A 19,018-nucleotide genomic window follows, 5' to 3' on the forward strand; every position below is an offset into this window, starting at 1 on the left:
GTTTCAAATTCCACACATTACATGTTATCTTGCCAACACTTAAAAATAAGCACATAATAATACGACACATTTCCAAAGCCCACTTTTTTCTTTTTCTTTGTCATTTGACATCTCTGATGGTTGATTTGACAGCTGTCACGTGACAATCGACGCAAATCGCGCGGCAAATGTTTCACAGACAATTAAACAGGCAAATTCGGCTGAGGGGAAATCGTTCGTCACTTTGATGACGATGTGTTAAGGTACCTACTATTTTTTGTTTAAAATTATTTATGTTTTTAAAAGATGGCAAAACACTTAAATCTTTGATTAACATTATAAATGAAAATGTTCAATACTTAAATGTCCAAAGATAAATCAAATACATGTTAAATACCCGGAATAACAATTCTTCTCCAGGAAATTGTGTCAATATTAATTGTATGATATAAATATGTTAAGTTCTAACCGAACAACAAAACAATAACTAAGTAAAAGATAAATTGAAAGAAGTTTCGAAAGTTGTTCAAACGAAAATCGCAATACACAACTAAGAAAAATATTAAAAGCTTGCCATTTCAAGCGTAACGAATTATTAACGTCCTACCAAAATCATATTAAATCTTCACACAATAGGATCAGATTACAGTACAGTAAACCTTTAACTAAATAGCACATTAACAAGCGATTGTAGTCTCTAATTCTATAGAATATGGCATATAACAGCGTGGTATATTTGTGATGTTATTGCGTGCTGCGGTGTGCATGTGTGGCCAAACAATTGACGCATTAGGGACCATTCATGGGCGTCTTAAACGCTACTGTTCAATTTCTTTCTATTATTCTATGGCTCTATACTATTTAGCCACATTGAATTTGCTCGATTGTATGCATTCTTATATCGGATTATGAATACTGAGATGTCGATAAAAACTGGTACTTTATATAAAGGAGCAATGTTACTTCCGATCTCGGTCTTACAAAAAGTGGGGTTTTTAAATGTTTCTCTTTCATATGTATGTATATTGCAAATATGCAGATGTGTGACGCCTACTTTTATAGGATTGTTGGAAAAGCATTGTAATAGGAGTTCAGTTCGCACAGATTACAAACAGCGATTTTATAGTTGCAAAATGTATTAAACATGTAAAACAGATGCAAAGCTTTATAGTACAGATAGCAAATTAAAATATGTTTATTTGGAAATAAATAACACGGCGCACCAAACTTAATTAACGACGAAATCTATAAAAGTTAACGTTAGCTTATATTAAATATATTTCACAATGCAAAGTCTTTCTTTTCATAAAAATCTACCTTCACCATATCCCACATCCCGTATTTTACGCGTTAAGATAAAAACCATGTCACGAAAAATCATTTCCTACCTCATTGTATACAAAATATTCACTGCCTTACAATATTTTGATCGAATTAACGCTTTCCACCCCAAAGGCTTCTTTTACAATGGCGCCCCTTTCGTGAAATATTGTATTGTAATCAACAGATGTATGTATGAGAGCTTAATGTACCGAGAAATGTCACCGAGTTTCATGTCGTGTTTTGTTAAAGTACAATAGAGGCCCATTCATTGAATCCGTAATCATCTTTTTGGTTTCGAGTCAGGAAGCTTTAAGAGGTAGAGGAAATATTATTTTCAACCGACTTCAGAAAAAGGAGGTTCTCAATTCGATTGCATTTTGTTTTGGATTTGTCACCTCAGAACTTTTGTCTGGGGACTGGGTGAACGGATATTGATAATCCTTTTTATATTTGAAAGCTCGTGCTTCCCATCCCATATATTAGTTTACTAGCTGTGCCCCGCGGTTTTACCCGCATTATTTTTGGCTTCGATTTCGATTGTAGATCACACCGCAAGTATTATTTAAAAAATATTCAATGTCCAGTTTTAACTCTCCTATAATTTTAATTTTTATTATAAGTATAGATTTCTGACAATTTGTAGGTGGTACATGTTTTTGTTAAATAAATATTATTATTATTTTACACGTGTAACTTCAATCCATGGATCTAGTAAAATGGCTTCCTGACTTGATTGCGATACAAAAAATTTCTAGGTTAATTGGACAACTTGAAGCGAAAAAATATAGCTGAAATACCATTTCTGTTTTATTTTACACGAGGGAATTGGGATTCATTTGAACATAACTTAATTTGATGATTTATATCTTAGGAAAGAATCTGAATGTTTATTAAAAACAACACTAGTTAAAACAGACCTGTTTGCATGTTGTAGAGACTATATAAAAAAAAATGTGTCGCAAGTGAGCGAAATCTGGTTTAAACTTTAATCATATTAATTTAATAGACATTAAAATTATCACATACTTCGTAATTGTTAACGGTGTAAAATAAACAAATAAGTAAATATTTCAGGACATTTTTCGCACACGGCACGATCTGATCCCATACTCAGCTTTTCGCTTGTGTTATGGAAAACAAATGACGGAAAAACATACATAAAATATAATTATTAATTCATAACTACTTCTAAAAATAATTTACTCCCAGATTTAAAAGTTACATTTACTATTGTTTTATAGGTAACGATTAAAGTCATGCTGGTTTTCTACCCATCAAATTTATTATGGTCCGGGAGCCAGCAGCAGATTTTATGACCAAGTTCCTCTCAAGCGGTAATTAGTAAAATGCATCAAAGTATGGTATTATGAAGCCTCGTGAACGTCAGCTGGAGCTCGGTTGGGGGGAAGAGCGGTTGTAGCCTCCCGTATCAGCTGACGGTTCTTCCACCAAGATACAGCCAGCTGACATATATATTTATCCACAGTTACATATAAGCTATCATCAGGTAAATTTTTGTTTGAGAGGAAATAACGGAAAATAAATTTTTCTTTAAATTTAACTTTCATGTTCGAGACACCAGCTGACGTATAATACCTACACCATGTTGTAACCAGCTGACTATTTTTTTTCGTTGAGATATTGGGTTAGCTACAATTTGACAAATTTTTAGCTGAGAGGAAATGAATGAATGAATGTATTTTTTTTCCTATGTGCGTGGGAGGCTACAACCGCTCACCCCCCCAACCGAGCGCCAGCTGACGTTCACGAGGCTTTATAATACTATACTCTCATGCGTCTGACGAATTATCTCTTGAGAGGAAATAGTTAACCAAATTTGCACCTGGCTCCCTAACCATTACTGCTTGTGGTCACACGCACATAGCATGACAAAGAGATCAGTAAATATATAACCATCTGTTATTTTTTACCAGAGCTATGAATCTGTCGCCGCGTGCGCATGTCTGCAATTTGTGTTACTCTACTTATATCCTGTGACGATTGTTTTAAAGTATTTCTGATTCATTTTATTATCTAGAATTTCCGGCGAACAAATACCTAGGTATATATCTTGATAACATTGAGTTTTTTCGTAAATGTAGTACTGTCTTTAGGTGCAGTGGTCAGCGCGTGCGAGTCAGCTGGTCCTGGCTTCGATTCTAGTTGGAGATTAAAAAAGAAGGTCTTGGTATGATAGGACATAAAGACCACAGTAAAAGTTATATCGATCAGTGAAACAAATGTGTAATTAATAGCTTTGAACCACAGTTTGAACGCAAGAGGACGTGACAAATCTTCTTATTACTACTTATAATAAATCTGTAGAGAGGCCAATTCTGTACATGAAATATATTTAAAAAAAAACTATGAAGGGGTGATAAGGGATCGCTACTGATGCCAAAAATGCAATCAGTAAAATTTTTGTCTGTCTGTCTGTCTGTCTGTATATTCGTTATAGAAACAAAAACTACACGACGGATTTTAACCAAATTTGGCACAATTATTCTTCATACTCCTGGGCAGGTTATAGTAAAAGAATCATGTAAATCGGTGTAGAAACACCAAAGTTATACATGAAATACGCTATATAAGTCATCGCGCGTGAATACAGAATCATGCAGCCATAAGGATTATTTTTGTGTATCAGTTGCCGCGTTCGACGCGCTTCGCGGCGGGAGCTATAAAAAGGCGGCGGGTCTGCACCCGTTTCGCGTTGTCATGGCATCACGTGTGAACGGCTGAACCGATTTCGATAATTCTTTTCTATTATATTCCTTGAAGTACGAGGATGGTTTTTATGTAGAGAAAACGTAAATATGTACCACGGGCGAAGCCGGGGTGGACCGCTAGTATTATATAAAAATGAATCGCAAAATGTGTTGGTAAGCACTAAGCGCATAACTCGAGAACGGGTGGACCGATTTCGATAATTCTTTTTTTATTTTTATTCCTTGTAGTACGAGGATGGTTTTTATGTAGAGAAAACGTAAATATGTACCACGGGCGAAGCCGGGGCGGACCGCTAGTTTAATATATTTTCGCTGATGGAGAAATAATGATTTTCTTAGTTTATTCTTTACGATTTACATCACAAAAGTAATAACAAACTAATTTTATTTTTCAGAGAACGAAATAGAAACCTAGCCATCCAGCCCTATAAGCTTCCAAAGTAACATTACCCTAAAACAAAGCACGAATTTATATCCACGAACAAATTCAGTTACACAAAGTTAAATGTAAAAGGAAAACCGACACTATCAAAAGGTACCCGTAAATTATCCTGTTGACATCGTGTTTATGGTCCTCGTAAAACTGATGGGGTTATAAGAAACTTAGATTGGCTAACGTTTCCTCGACTTTCATTACACCGCTACTGAGTTACATTTGATGGCGATTCTTCTGTAAAATTAGATGTGTTGTTGGATTAAGAAAAACATTTTATGATGATTTTATGAATCATATTTTATCTGGGTTTGGGCTCTAATAACAAATAACAACAATCGGTCTTCTGATTTACTATTTTGATAGTAGAGACACTTTTATTTCAACTTTTCTATAAATTCATAAACGAGTGAAACTTCTCGTAAAAACTTCTTCAATAAAAATAACAATATAAAACTGTATTAACATTCACATTGTTAATATAAATATCGAATGAAATAAAAAAAACAAGATGTGTCATATAGACCGGGAGATACTGACACAAAATTTCGAGTCATTTGTAACAGGATGGCGGTTCTACAGGGGTCTTAGTACGCAATGACAAAAAGAAAAACGATGGTGTGTACGCTGATACCGGCGGCTTAGTCGCGTGGGCGTTAGTCGAACTCGTCGGAAAAATAGCGAATTCAAACGATTTGTAACACAAAAATTTTAGAATTTACCGATAGCCCATAAAAAAGAAGTAGGCGGTAGTGTCATGCCATACTTTTCCGGTGTGACTTACAGCCCGCCATACCGACGCGAATGTGTTGATTTAAAAAAAACAATTCAACCATTTGTACCAGGCTAACTTTTGCACAGGTAACCATCGTCGTGCAGCCATTTACGAAAATCGCCATGCCATACTTTTCGGACGATTCCAAATGGTCGCCATACCGCCGAAAATCTGCAAATTTTTTTTCGCCGAACCATTTGTAACACCCTAAATTTTTTTTTCAACAACTCCTGAATGATTATAAATAGAAGTGTGATAATGCCATACCTGTGGGAGGTGGCGAATGTGTATAAGATTTTTTTTTATTGTATGATTTTATTCGTATTTTGAACGATTTGTAACAGTATGGCATTAATCTTTCCTATAAGTTTGAGGTTCAACAAATATAAATACAAAATTTCAAAGATCTAGGTGGTAGAAATCTTCACTTCTATAAATTAATAATAAATTTATTTATGAAGTATGGCAGCACTTTTTCCCCCTACTAGAAGTATGGCAAATATAATAATGGTCACATTTTATCAAATACTCTCCAAAAATCCAAATGCAATACTGGTACAAAAAGTTTGGCGAAAAAAAAATTTTTTGCAGATTTTCGGCGGTATGGCGACCATTTGGAATCGTCCGAAAAGTATGGTATGGTGATTTTCGTAAATGGCTACACGACGATGGTTACCTGTGCAAAAGTTAGCCTGGTACAAATGGTTGAATTGTTTTTTTTTAAATCAACACATTTGCGTCGGTATGGCGGGCTGTAAGTCACACCGGAAAAGTATGGCATGACACTACCGCCTACTTCTTTTTTATGGGCTATCGGTAAATTCTAAAATTTTTATGTTACAAATCGTTTGACTTTCGCTATTTTTACGACGAGTTCGACTAACGCCCACGCGACTAAGCCGCCGGTACCAGTGTTCACACCATCGTTTTTCTTTTTGTCATTGCGTACTAAGACCCCTGTAGAACCGCCATCCTGTTACAAATGACTCGAAATTTTGTGTCAGTATCTCCCGGTCTAATATTGCAACGGATGCGGATATATTTAGACAAGAATGCGATCCCGGACGCGGGTAGTGTTGCGTTTCTCGAATAATATAAAATTTCTCCTGCTTTGAATTCTTATTAAAATTTATTTTTTATTTAAAACAATTTTGTTGTGGAACATAATTTTCTACTATCTCTACAGTTGTCTGAATATTGTGCTTTTGGCAATTCGTAATATTTATAAATCAATAAATTAATCGTACCTATTTTCAATTCTCTGTCTGTTTCATACATTGACCAACTTATTGTTTTTGATGTGTAGATATAATTAAAATACGCAAAAACTTCACCAGCTGTTTAACTAGAACCTCTTATTCAATTATCTTTCAATTTCCACAATTTCTACCTTAATTCATTTAAAAAATCTGAAGAAATCATTAACCACTTCGTTACAAACTCAATTGTCACATTATCATAGAAAACAAGCCATCGACAGTGCTAACAAGATCCAAATTAAGAGCAATCACACAATTGTCGGAGTACTGTCAAGTGTGAACAAATGATGGATCATCCAATCATTACACCGCATCATTGGTTAACTGTGTAAATACATCCTAATTTATGGCCAGACGTATGTAATACATCATTTTTATTTAATTAAAGTAATGTCTAGTAACGGTTTTGAAATAGTTCGGTGTGTTTTCAGTCAGTTAGAGAAATGATCATGCTTGCAGCATTTATTTTACGTACCATATATTATATTCACTAGGTATTTATCTTAAATGTAGAGCTTAAAATTGAATGTTGTTTTGGTCGTTTTAAATTATTAACAGTAGAGTTTTAATCGTTGATTTAGCATGTTTACAATGCAAAATGCATACATACATTTCATTTGATATAGGTAAGTCATATTTTCCAAATATATTTAGAACATTAAAATAATAGTTTGGAAAATCCAAAAGTGCACGCCTCATAATTTTTTTTAAATAATTATTTATTAATTATTTTTTTTTGTTTATTTAATAACAATTAAACCACATCGAATCAGACCCTGAAAAATGAAAGGGTTCTATTCCTGAGCATACTCAAGCGTAAAAGAAAAAAAAAGACTCGATTAGTAAAGTATTTCGGTCGCTATCGTGTTAACAAGAAAATCCTCCGCACATACAGACTCACGGACGTCCAAGACAGAACTTTTTTAAACTGTTTTTAACTAGTTTAAATAACAAAAATGACATCAAAAATATCATGAATGTTAAAAATAGTGTTTTTTCTTAATATGTGTGTGTATGTATTATCTTACAAGTGCAATGTATGATACATAAAGACATTTTAAGTTTGAAAAATCAGATGTTTTGCGCGAAGTGACAGTAGTACCCACCTCAACGCTTCGCATGAGGTGTGCAATTGATTTTTTTGCAGTGTATGACACAATTCTTTTAGACTTTAGAGGTACAGTCGAAAGAACAACATCTAAATATTTTGGTACATTCTACGCGACTGTACTCACGTGTTAACTATAAATTGCTGACTGTACAATGTACATTACTAAATGTGAATAAACATAATATCTTATTCCACACGATCCCGTTACTATCGCCCCACACGGCTACCTGTCAAATAAATTGAACACAATCCAAATTAAGCTATATTGGACGAAGATAAAGGTTAATTTTACATGCACTAAACATTCGTGTACGACTTTGATTGCTCAACAGTAGCAACAGAAATTCAGTCTAATTGCTGTCTTATTGACCTTGCAATAAAGCTTAATTTTATGTTGCTATAAATGGGATATACACCTCCTGATTATTTAATACTATCAAGAGAAATAAAACCTTATTTGGAATGACATAAGGTTTAATTTTGATGAGAATGTGATATAAGTTCGGGGTGTGAAAATAACACGAATAGTGTCGAATGTGAACTGTGTGGACTCAATCAAAATCAGTTTAAATAAGCTTCGCGTAGACGGTCAAATGTTTTGCTTAAATCTTGCTCAAATAGATGGTGACTTATTACACGCTTTATATTAGCTTCACCTGTATGTTTGTAACCGACTTCTTTGGGCGCGATTTTGACCCACTTTAAACGTCCAGATTTCGTTCAAACTTTGTAGATTTATTGAGTACCGATGACAATACACTAATTTGATAAAATTTTCTATTTTTTACTTCGGTTTTCTATAAAAAGCGTGTATTTTAGTTTTTTTAACTATTATTATTATTTTTCTTAAAGTTTTAACGACAGAACAAATAGAAATAGACATTAGTAGACATTATAAACTTTACATGGGTTTTCAATCGGACCTATTCGTTATTTTACTTACCTATGCTATGTTATTAAACTGCGCTAACAGCCAATTGCTGTTTGTATTTTAAATAATTTAAATGCCTTATGTAGGTTGCTTCGAAATAATCGATACCTGCTTACTACCAAATCCACAAAAGCCGTACTTAATAAAACTCCAAACAATCTACACTACACAGTAGGATTCCATAGCTCATCCCTATATTGGTTTATCAAGTAAATCACATTTGTAAGCGGCGTAGCGGGCACCCGCGGCACCCGCGTCACATGTCACCGGTATGGGCGAAATTGAATTTTTCGCGAAATGCCCAAACGAATTACTGACAGGCGGTGTCGCCGTCGCATCAATTTATCCGGCAAATTTCATATTTTCCATGTCGATACGCTTTTCGGATCTCACTAGATGAGCTGATTGCATGGGTTTGATCTGAAAATGCGAATTGTCTTAGAGTAATTTAGCTTGAGTCGTATAATATCTTGGTTCACCCTTTGATTATTATTATTACATTTGCATATATCTACATCTGTTCAGATAGAGAGAGTGCTTTAGGCATGCGAATGTTATCTACATTAGTAGAGATACTTTACCCATTATTGAATTGCCGTATGCCGTATAAGGAAAATATCCTTGCAATTTAAGATTTATGTTTGGAAAATAGTAAGTTTTAGAATAATTGCTCTCTCAGCATACTCTATCAATGTTATTTAAAGAATAGCTATTTTAACCTCATCATAGGAATGATAATTTGATTCTAGTAGAGACTTTTAAGTTTTAAACACGTATTTTATATCAAAATTATTTCAAACTGCATAGACACTCCATATGAATTATCCCTAAACATAAAACCATTTAAAGTCCACAGAAGTCCACACGAAAAGCACCAAACGTTGAACCAACATAATTCAGGAAGCATACAGCATCTGAAGCTACATCCCCGTAACCCGGGGTAACGAGCGGCGAGGTAATGCAATCTGTAATCAGGACATACACACATCTATAGATACATACATGTATGTGTTTACACAACGGTTTAATATGATGTAACAGTTGCAAAACGGATATATAGAATGGAATATTAATTGATCAGTGACGGAAAATCGTTTTAAAAAGATGAATATTGTTTACTTTTCGACAAAAGCTTCGCTGGATTGTAATTTGTACGTAGTAAAAATAAACAAGCCCAGGCAACTTTATTTTGAATTTCTATGAAAAAAAATATTACTCTGAGGTTGGTATCTTCAACGAGCATATTAATATCACATAAATAAAGTAACTTTGAAGCTGTGTTTAAATTAAATATAAATAGTAAATATGTACACAAGTTTTATTAGCAATTAACATCTCTATATATTCATTATTTCATCACGTAGTGTGAAATATTTAAATTTTACATTTTTTATTCTTCAAAAATCAATCCTCATTACCATGTAGCCTGTCCCCCACAAAACGAAACTCCAGAAAAATAGACAAAATATCACCAAAGTTGGCAACACTTGAGCTGAATTTAAACAACAAGCCAAGTGGGCAGCGAGCGGGCAACTCCGTCGTGTTTTCATTGCAAACTTTACAGACAGGATAAGAAACAGACCTTTGTTCTTAACATAATAATGAGGCTGTGGTGATTGTTTTAGCTTTGCTAAAGTTGTGAAAAGTCTGTTTTAGTATTGCACTGCAACACGATCTATTGGTATTACTGAAGGATGAATAATAAATTGAAGTATCCAACTGCTTTGTATTAAATGCATTTGAAAGTTTAGCGGAACAACGAATACTATTTCTTTGTCCGTCTGTTCGTTTGTGAATTTATTACAGCCAATATCCAAAGCAGCTACTAGAATTATTACAATATGTATTATAATTAAACTGTATTAAGACAATAAATAATGAAATTGTTATTGTTTAATTCTCAAATTAAATTCAAATGGTTAAATATAAAAAAAAAATATTAACACGTTGTTATTTACATACCAATTATATTGACCGACCCGCGAAGGCGCAAAAAAAACCGAAATTTACTTATTAATAATTTATTGTAAAAAAATTACATTATAAATTATTCCTAACTTAAACTATGTCCCTCCCGTTCAATGTTGGAACCAAGAGTGCTCGTCGTCCACGGCGGGGCAGCTACAGCGTCGCGGTGGCGATGATTGCCGCAACACTCTCTGGAATCGCAGGTGTGCGCGATGTCGCAATTGCTAACAGGTGCAAGTCCTTCTTGGGTGGCCCCATGCATCCTCTAATAGTTAAGGCGTGTATACACAGTACATAACACCTCCCTCCTGAAGTTCAGCGATTATTGGCGGGCAAGGCTCGTTAATATCGCTGAAATTTCACACTCCGCCGATTGATGTTCTATTTCTTCTCTTTGATTACCATGAACACTCGTAGTAATAGGCTTTGATGTACGCACTCTCCGTACGACGTACCATGTCACTAGGGCAACTGCACTCGTTATTAATATAACATATATCGGTATTATGGAAGGCTGCATATAGAGAATCTCGTATCCGTTGTTGGTACTGATAGGCATTTCCATTGATATAGCTCTGTTACTAGCGTGTAATTTATCCAAATTTATCGAATTCAACTTCAGAACTTCTTCATCTGTATTATATTGGCTGGAATCTGGCAGGTTTGCAATTTTCATTATCTGTCCTTTGATATGATCTTCTCGATTGACTATCTTGAAAGCCTCCGTTTGAAGAATGCAGTTTTTGGGTATTGTGGCTAAGTAGCTTCCTTTAATGACGTCATATTGATCTTGCGAGCATGATAGGTGAATTTTTGATGGCTTGGGGAAACTGATGACGTAGTGGGCGTCGTCTAATTTTTCTAGTGCGGGTGCTCCGAGCTCCACAGGCGTGAAGAGACAAGATGCGACGACTCGTTGCGTGGTAATAAGGTGATACACGCAGTCATTTTTGGATCGATGATGGTTCAGCTTGTCCTCACATAGATACCCTAGGCCAGACTTCGGGCATTCTGCCTCCATGTACATGAAATCCTCGTCGTGAATTGCCACAAAAGGATAGGGTGGAATTAGGACTTTACTATCTTTATTAGGAACTATGGATAATTTAAATAATTCAAAGGTAGCAGGAAGGACAACCGGGAACATAAAAACTATAACTATATTTCTATTACTATAATAATAGCCTAGTTTAACTAAATCAAAATATTCTCTATAATTAACTTGAGGGATTTGATCTTTGCCATAAAATTTGTTTAACTTATTTAACATTTCTTTTAGTGAATTTGAATTGACCATAAGATGATGCGTACTTTTCGCACGAATAAAACCTAATAAATTTTCTAATCTATGTAATTCCTCAGATATATCATCAATGTTATCTGATAAAATTGCTACGCGTTGAATTAAATCGATGTATATAGTAATGTTTAAATTATTGGCCTTTAAATCATTTATAGCTATTTCAATTTTTTCCTGATTTTTTATTAAGTTGTTTAAAATATCAGATTGTTGTTTTATCCAATCTTTACTGAGGCTTATATGATTATTCATTTCTGTGACCAATCTATTTTCATTATTTTGTAATAATTTAATTGCGGTATCATATTTAATTGCATCCGTATAGTCTAGGTTACCAGAAATACTTTTTATTACTGAACCTAAACCATCTATGAGACCTCTCTTTTTGCGATTGGGTTCAAAAGTTTCTAACTGATTTGATAATTTAATAATCTTATAATGTAAGTGTTCGATATGTGAATTATATAGCGAAAATAATCTATCGTGCAAATTAGGTGTTAATGAATTTAATTGATCCTTTACTATGGTTATACTATCGCGAATATCTTTTAAATTAATAATTTGCAAAAATGAATGATAATGAGTGACAATTCTTGCAGTTCCAATATTAAATGGTAATATACCGGGTCCATCATCCAAGCTACTCAGGGTGGGATCCTCCGCTTGAATCAGGCACAGGATCAGAGGAAGGATTCTGTAACAATTTAGGTACCCTCTTAAACCTAAATTTAGCAACAGCGCCATATTTCTTCTTAGTATAGATATGAATAGGTAAATCAGCCGGTACATCTGTTATAGGGATATCTAGAATTGGGTTCTCCGCGTCAGTATGAACTGTGACGGTGTCGGAATTTGCTTTAAGAGTATCTGATTTCGAATGTGCAGTAATCTTAATTGAATTGGAATGACCAGTAATTGTATCTGAACTTCTTTTTATTAATGAAGGTGTTGTCTCTGTTGGATTAACCGCTAAAGAATCTGTTTCCTCATTATTAATTTGAATTCGCGATAAAGCATCGGCGTTACAATTTTGTTTTCCCTGCTTATAAATTACGGTGTAATCGTATTCGCTAAGTTTGAGCCTCCAACGTGTGAGACGGGAATTAGGTTCCTTTAAATTCATGACCCATTGAAGGGGTCTATGATCAGTTATAATTTTAAACTTACGGCCAAAAAGGTAAGGGCGGAAATACTTCGTTGCCCAGACAATTGCTAATAGCTCCTTCTCAATCGTGCTATAATTAATTTCGCTACTATTAAGTGTACGTGAAGCGTACGCAATTGGTTTATCGGAACCAACGGGGCCTTGAGAGAGTACAGCACCGATAGCTAAATTCGACGCGTCAGTTGTAAGAATAAATTCTTTATTGAAATCAGGATACTGAAGAATTGGATCGTTCATTAATAATGTTTTACACCTATTGAAACATTCAATGTAATCTTTAGAAAATGTTATCTTTGAACCCTTTTTTAAGCATTGTGTCATGGGTTTCGTGATTTTAGCGAAATCTGGTATGAATTTCCTATAATAACCTAATAGACCTAGAAATCGTTTAATGTCGGTTGGAGTTTTCGGAAGAGGATACTTTTGGATGGCAGATATCTTATCTGGGTTAGGCTTTATCCCATCTTTGCTAATAATGTGACCTAGATACGCGGTTTCGAGTTTAAGAAATTCCGATTTATCCATCTGTATTTTAAAGTTGGATTCACGCAATCTCTGAAACACTTTTCCAAGATTAACGATATGCTCCTGTAAAGAAGTGCTAAACACTATTATATCATCTAGGTAAACTAGACAAATAGAATTTTGCAAATCTCTCAGTACATTATCCATTACTCTTTGAAAAGTAGATGGACTATTCTTTAGACCCATGGGCATTCTTAGGAATTCAAAATGACCATGTTCCACACTAAAAGCAGTTTTTGGAATATCAGCCGGGTTCATTTCCACTTGATAAAACCCACTTGCTAAATCTAGCGTTGTGAAGTATTGACAGTTACCCAATTTATGTAAGACATCTGTGATATTAGGAATCGGATATTTGTCATCCAAAGTTTTCTCATTTAACTTTCTAAAATCAACAACTAAACGCCATTTTACTTTGCCGGATGAATCTGCCTTTTTAGGTACCACCCAAATAGGAGAGCTCCATGCTGAATCTGATGGTCTAATAATACCTTGTTCTAACATCTTACTTATCTGATTCTGTACTTCCTGCCTATGAATAATTGGATAGCGATAACTTTTCGTATAAACCGGTATTTCATCCTTAGTTCTAATAGAATGTTTAATTTTATTCGTAAATGTTAAGTTTTCTCCTTCTATATAAAATACATCCGCATACTGTGTACATAATGACTCTAAATTTAAACGTTCCTCATTATTTAAGTGATCAGTACGCAAGCGAGATAATACCTGTTTCACACGGTCGGACGAACGTTTGGTGCGCGTGCACTCGTTATTATAAACCTCGGCACATACCGGTCGATCCATTGAAAAAATTACATCATTACGGGTTGGATTAGAAATTTCCACGATAGCGCGATTGCTTTTCGCCTTCGTTAAACATTCAGAAATATGACAATTACATATAATTTGTTCCGGTATAATAGCGTCTCCATTCTCAACATCTACGGGTAATCTAACTAATTTACTACTTCCTGCGGGTATGACGTCCTCATAAAGATTAGCGTTCCGTGAGTCATATACTAATAACCGATTCGTAGCATTGCAAGTATTTAAAGTTTTAGTTTTATAATTAATGGATGCTTCCCATTTATCTAACAAATCTGAACCTATTAAGCCGTCGAAATAATTGTGAAATTTATAAACGAAAAATGTGATATCGTCAGGGTCATTAAATTCAGGAAAACTAGGTAATGTTATAGAATATAGGTAAACCAGAATCTGATGGCAAATAGGGAAATCAAAATTTTGAGTGTGCAACCCTAGGGAAAATGGACTGAACGATCTTGATACTGTGTATTTTATTTTGTCCTCAATATCATTAGTCACATTACACAAGTGGATAATACTTTATTTAATAATGAGATATCCACGTAATAATTATTATGTAGGTACTTATTACATGTATAATATACATATTACTTTTCTAAAGGTAATACATAATATTATGTATTTACACATACCTATATTTGAATATATATATATCATTATGGCATGTGAAAATATGGATGTAATGATAATGCAGATCAAAACTTATTTATATTTAAAGAGTGTTTATAATTTTTTATAAAATAAAACAATAATAAAATAAAATCATGTTTATTTTCGTAAGTATTAACACATTATAAAATTGACTTGTACACCTTGGACTTGACAAATAGCCGAATTGGAAACTCCTGTAATAAGTTTTCATAAAATTATATTTTAATCAACAAACAATACTATAGTTACCTATTTATAACATTTTTAATTTAAAGTATCAAAACGGGTAAGTCCAATTTAGCAATATAATCTTTCACGCGCTTTAAAATTGAAAATTGTGATGTGTTTGACCCTTCTTCATCGAATATTTTTCTATACACATTGTAAACACCACCTCTTGCTTGTGATCGCAGCGGTTTTATCGACATTTCGAAGATTTTGAAGACAAAATCCTAAAAATTAATCATCAACACAAATAATTTGACAACCAATTTGATAGTTGTCAAATAAAGTTGCCACATGAAAATCTTTTATTTTTTAAATATAAATATGCCATCAGATTCTGGTAGACCTATAATTATTACGTGTTACAGCATGAACATTACTTACTTCAAAGGGATCATAATTAAGAGTAACGTCAGGAAAATATCTCTGTACTGCATCGGGGCTAAGAAAAGATTGGTTAGCTCCAGTATCAATTAACAATTTAAGTGGAGGATTATGAATTTGAATATAAGGAAGTTGACGTTGCGTGTGTAGATTTAATTCTATTTTGGTTTTTCTAATTTTTGGTGGATTCTGAAAATCTTGATCGTGTTCTGAACGTACGTCACACGTTTCAACAAAATTTTCAGGTGCGTCTGTCTGTTCGTAATGTACATAGGGTTCATATTCCGTACAGTAATATTCATTATTATAATAGTCATCTTCATAAGGATATAAATCGGTACAGTAATAATCTTCGTCATCTATATATTCATTATGATTCATCTCCCTAGTCTTAAAATAATTACTCGGGGGTGGATTGCCAAATTTTGACCAATCATGAGCGCGTGCAAAAGGTGTCGGTGGTAAAGTCTTTGTCACGTAATGGCTAACGCCACTCATAGGATGCGGTTTCGGTTGCGCGGGATGTTTAGGCTGTAATCTGAACGTATTGCTCTGCGGGTTATAGTTAGGGGGTGCAGCGCGGAAAATTTGCATAGTACGAGTAGGACGTGCTGGTCCGTATGGTTGAATAAAATTTGATGGCTTAAATTGCGGTCTAAACGAATGTATTTCACTAAAATCATTATGTCTATAAAACGGTTCATGCGAGTATGGCATTCTAAAAGGTACGTGGGGTTTCCTATCAAAAGTTTCATTACGTTGTTCAAGGTATAAAGTGCTTTGTTCTTCATTAACGTATTCTAATGCCTTTTCAATGGTTGCGGGGCGCATGCAACGTATGCGTGAGCCTAACGGATCTCGTAAGCCACGTAGGAAAGCCTGTAGTGTTAATTTTTGATACAGGTCCCTTTTTGCCTCACGAGTAGTAACGACTGTTTCATGTAATGCTATATACGTCATTATGGTACTAAAAAGATGCTGACATTTTTCATAGAACTCTTGAGGAGAGCTACGACCTTGCGTTAATAAAGCTAAATCGTTATAAAGGGCGGTCTCATCTCTATGGTCAGAAAAGTTATTAACTAATACGCTTCTAATACCGTGCCAAGTAGTAGGTATACCATTTGCATTAATAACTCGGGCTGCGGGCCCAGTGACTTTATTTAAAATACCATTACATAACGCGGCAGTTTTTAAAGTATTTCCGGGATCTTTATCTATAAATTCCTCAGCTAATTGGTCACTTAAATGTATAAATCTTGTTAAAACGTTAACATTACCATCAAATTCTGGCAAAAGCCTAAGTGCATTAAAAATTTTATCCAAATCTGACATTTTAAATATCCGTATTACCTATATAAAATATATTAAATTTAATTAAATTTATTTACTTCGTTAAACTAATGTAAAAAATTAATAATCTTTACCTAATATATTTGAATTATAAATGAATTAATTCGTAAAATTCGAAAATTAATCAATTCGTAATTAATTAATATTTAAATTTATTAATCTTTTATCAACCTAATATCTATATATTTGAATTTTACAAATTGATTTTGTAAAATTCTACAATTAATTCTCGATGAATTAATATATTTTAAGCCTACGCACTACAGTTCCTCGGTTCCCGTGAATGGGTAATCTAGGAAAACTTACAATCTAGGAGTGGCAAGTCACTAAGAGAATTAATGTACTTACAGGATTTTCATTTCGGCCTTTCCTGCAGTATCAATGTTCGGATACCCTTCGCGTTGCGGCGGCCAATGGTGTAGGTTCTGGATCCCCGTCGTCGTCCCTCCGATGGAATAGCGATACTCGATGCTTGTAGTTTCGCGTTCCGAGAGACGGCTCTCAAGGATTATCCTACCGGCTGCGCCAATTATATTGACCGACCCGCGAAGGCGCAAAAAAAACCGAAATTTACTTATTAATAATTTATTGTAAAAAAATTACATTATAAATTATTCCTAACTTAAACTATGTCCCTCCCGTTCAATGTTGGAACCAAGAGTGCTCGTCGTCCACGGCGGGGCAGCTACAGCGTCGCGGTGGCGATGATTGCCGCAACACTCTCTGGAATCGCAGGTGTGCGCGATGTCGCAATTGCTAACAGGTGCAAGTCCTTCTTGGGTGGCCCCATGCATCCTCTAATAGTTAAGGCGTGTATACACAGTACATAACATACCTATCTACTTATGAATCAAGTTATTCGCTTATAAAGTTTTCATTTAAATATATCACTACCATTTTATCCAAAAAGCTCCAAAAAACAGTGTGAAATACAGACAGACTATATCATGTCGGCTAATTGAAACCGCTTGTCGGCTTAATTGCTTCTGATAAAACCCGTCGATGCTCTAATCGTGTTCTTGATAATAATTAGTACAATTAATTCATTAATAATTCTTTATTTCGATATTCGGGAGGTGTTAACATAATCGCATCAAAAAGGTGTTTTGTATAAATAAGCTAATGAATCAAATCTTCTAAATTCATTGCCTTTTAATGAATCAATTCCTAATAAGTTACTAATTTTATCACGCAATATTCAGGTTTGTTTTGAACTTAATTTTCTCAAAATAATTTTTGTAACTTTATAAATAGGTAAGTACATTTTCTTCAATACCGAATTTCCTTTATTACTAATCCTATAATACAGTAAGTACATAACATAAAAAAACACTTTCCACTGTCTGTTCGTCCTTACGTTTGCTAAGGTCTTTTAAATGCATGCAAAACATAGCGGGATGATGTATTTACTAATATAAATGAAAGAACATATTTCAAAATACTTTTCACAAAATCTTTTACACCATATCTCTATACATGTCCACAAAGCCATAGTCCACCGACATCGTATCAGCCAATATTCCTTATCTGGCGACACTGCAGTGAACTCTCAATGAAGACATAAAACGCCCCATTGCTCTTGCGATGGGGAATTTTGTAGACCAACATAGAGTGGGAAATACAGAGACATTTACAATCGAGTTAACTATGTAATCTTGCTGATTATTCGTCGTGGAAGGCACAGAAGCAGCGATATTTAATTTAGTTATACAATACATGAATAAATAATTTTTGAGTTCTAGTTTATGTTTCATAAAAGTGAAGGCAGTTTAACTTGAATATAGATAAGATTTTGGAATTAAGCACACAATTCACTTATTTAATGTACTTATAGATTGTTTTTTTTTAAATATTCAGACTCAGTGTCGTAACATCATAGTCAGATATTGAATATAAATAGACTAGTCACAAGTCACGTATGTACTCACCAGGAAAATGCGGAGTGTCTTCTGGAGACAAAATTACTAAGAACAAGAACTAATAAATAAGAATATAATGTTCTCTGAAAGTACATTACTCTGTTCCATGTCATAAAGGGTTTCACGTAGTCAGCGGTTTGTCCCCACCGCGTTAGAA

The 19,018-nt window shown here is 34.2% G+C and overlaps 1 protein-coding gene and 1 long non-coding RNA gene across 2 annotated transcripts; both read right to left on the bottom strand.

Moving 5' to 3' along the window:
* Positions 1-10,508: 10,508 nt before the first annotated feature.
* Positions 10,509-14,694, bottom strand: LOC149904263 (uncharacterized). Its single transcript, XM_090107884.1, has one exon. It carries the CDS (start codon positions 12,595-12,597, stop codon positions 10,831-10,833), a length of 1,767 nt encoding a protein of 588 aa, XP_089964010.1. The 5' UTR covers positions 12,598-14,694; the 3' UTR covers positions 10,509-10,830.
* A 387-nt stretch (positions 14,695-15,081) lies between these two features.
* Positions 15,082-15,558, bottom strand: LOC149904264 (uncharacterized). Its single transcript, XR_016457336.1, has 2 exons — positions 15,375-15,558; positions 15,082-15,174 (listed from the first exon to the last, which is right to left on the bottom strand). It is a non-coding gene; the product is annotated as an uncharacterized LOC149904264 (long non-coding RNA).
* Positions 15,559-19,018: the final 3,460 nt, after the last annotated feature.

Source organism: Colias eurytheme, chromosome 12, assembly GCF_061535395.1.
Source record: "Colias eurytheme isolate Ceu_HAF_F1 chromosome 12, ilColEury1 Martin Lab GWU primary, whole genome shotgun sequence".
NCBI lineage: Eukaryota > Metazoa > Arthropoda > Insecta > Lepidoptera > Pieridae > Colias > Colias eurytheme.

Excerpts from the sequence above, each read along its gene's own strand:
- LOC149904263 (XM_090107884.1), bottom strand. The coding sequence starts at position 12,597 with ATGTACCGGCTGATTTACCTATTCATATCTATACTAAGAAGAAATATG.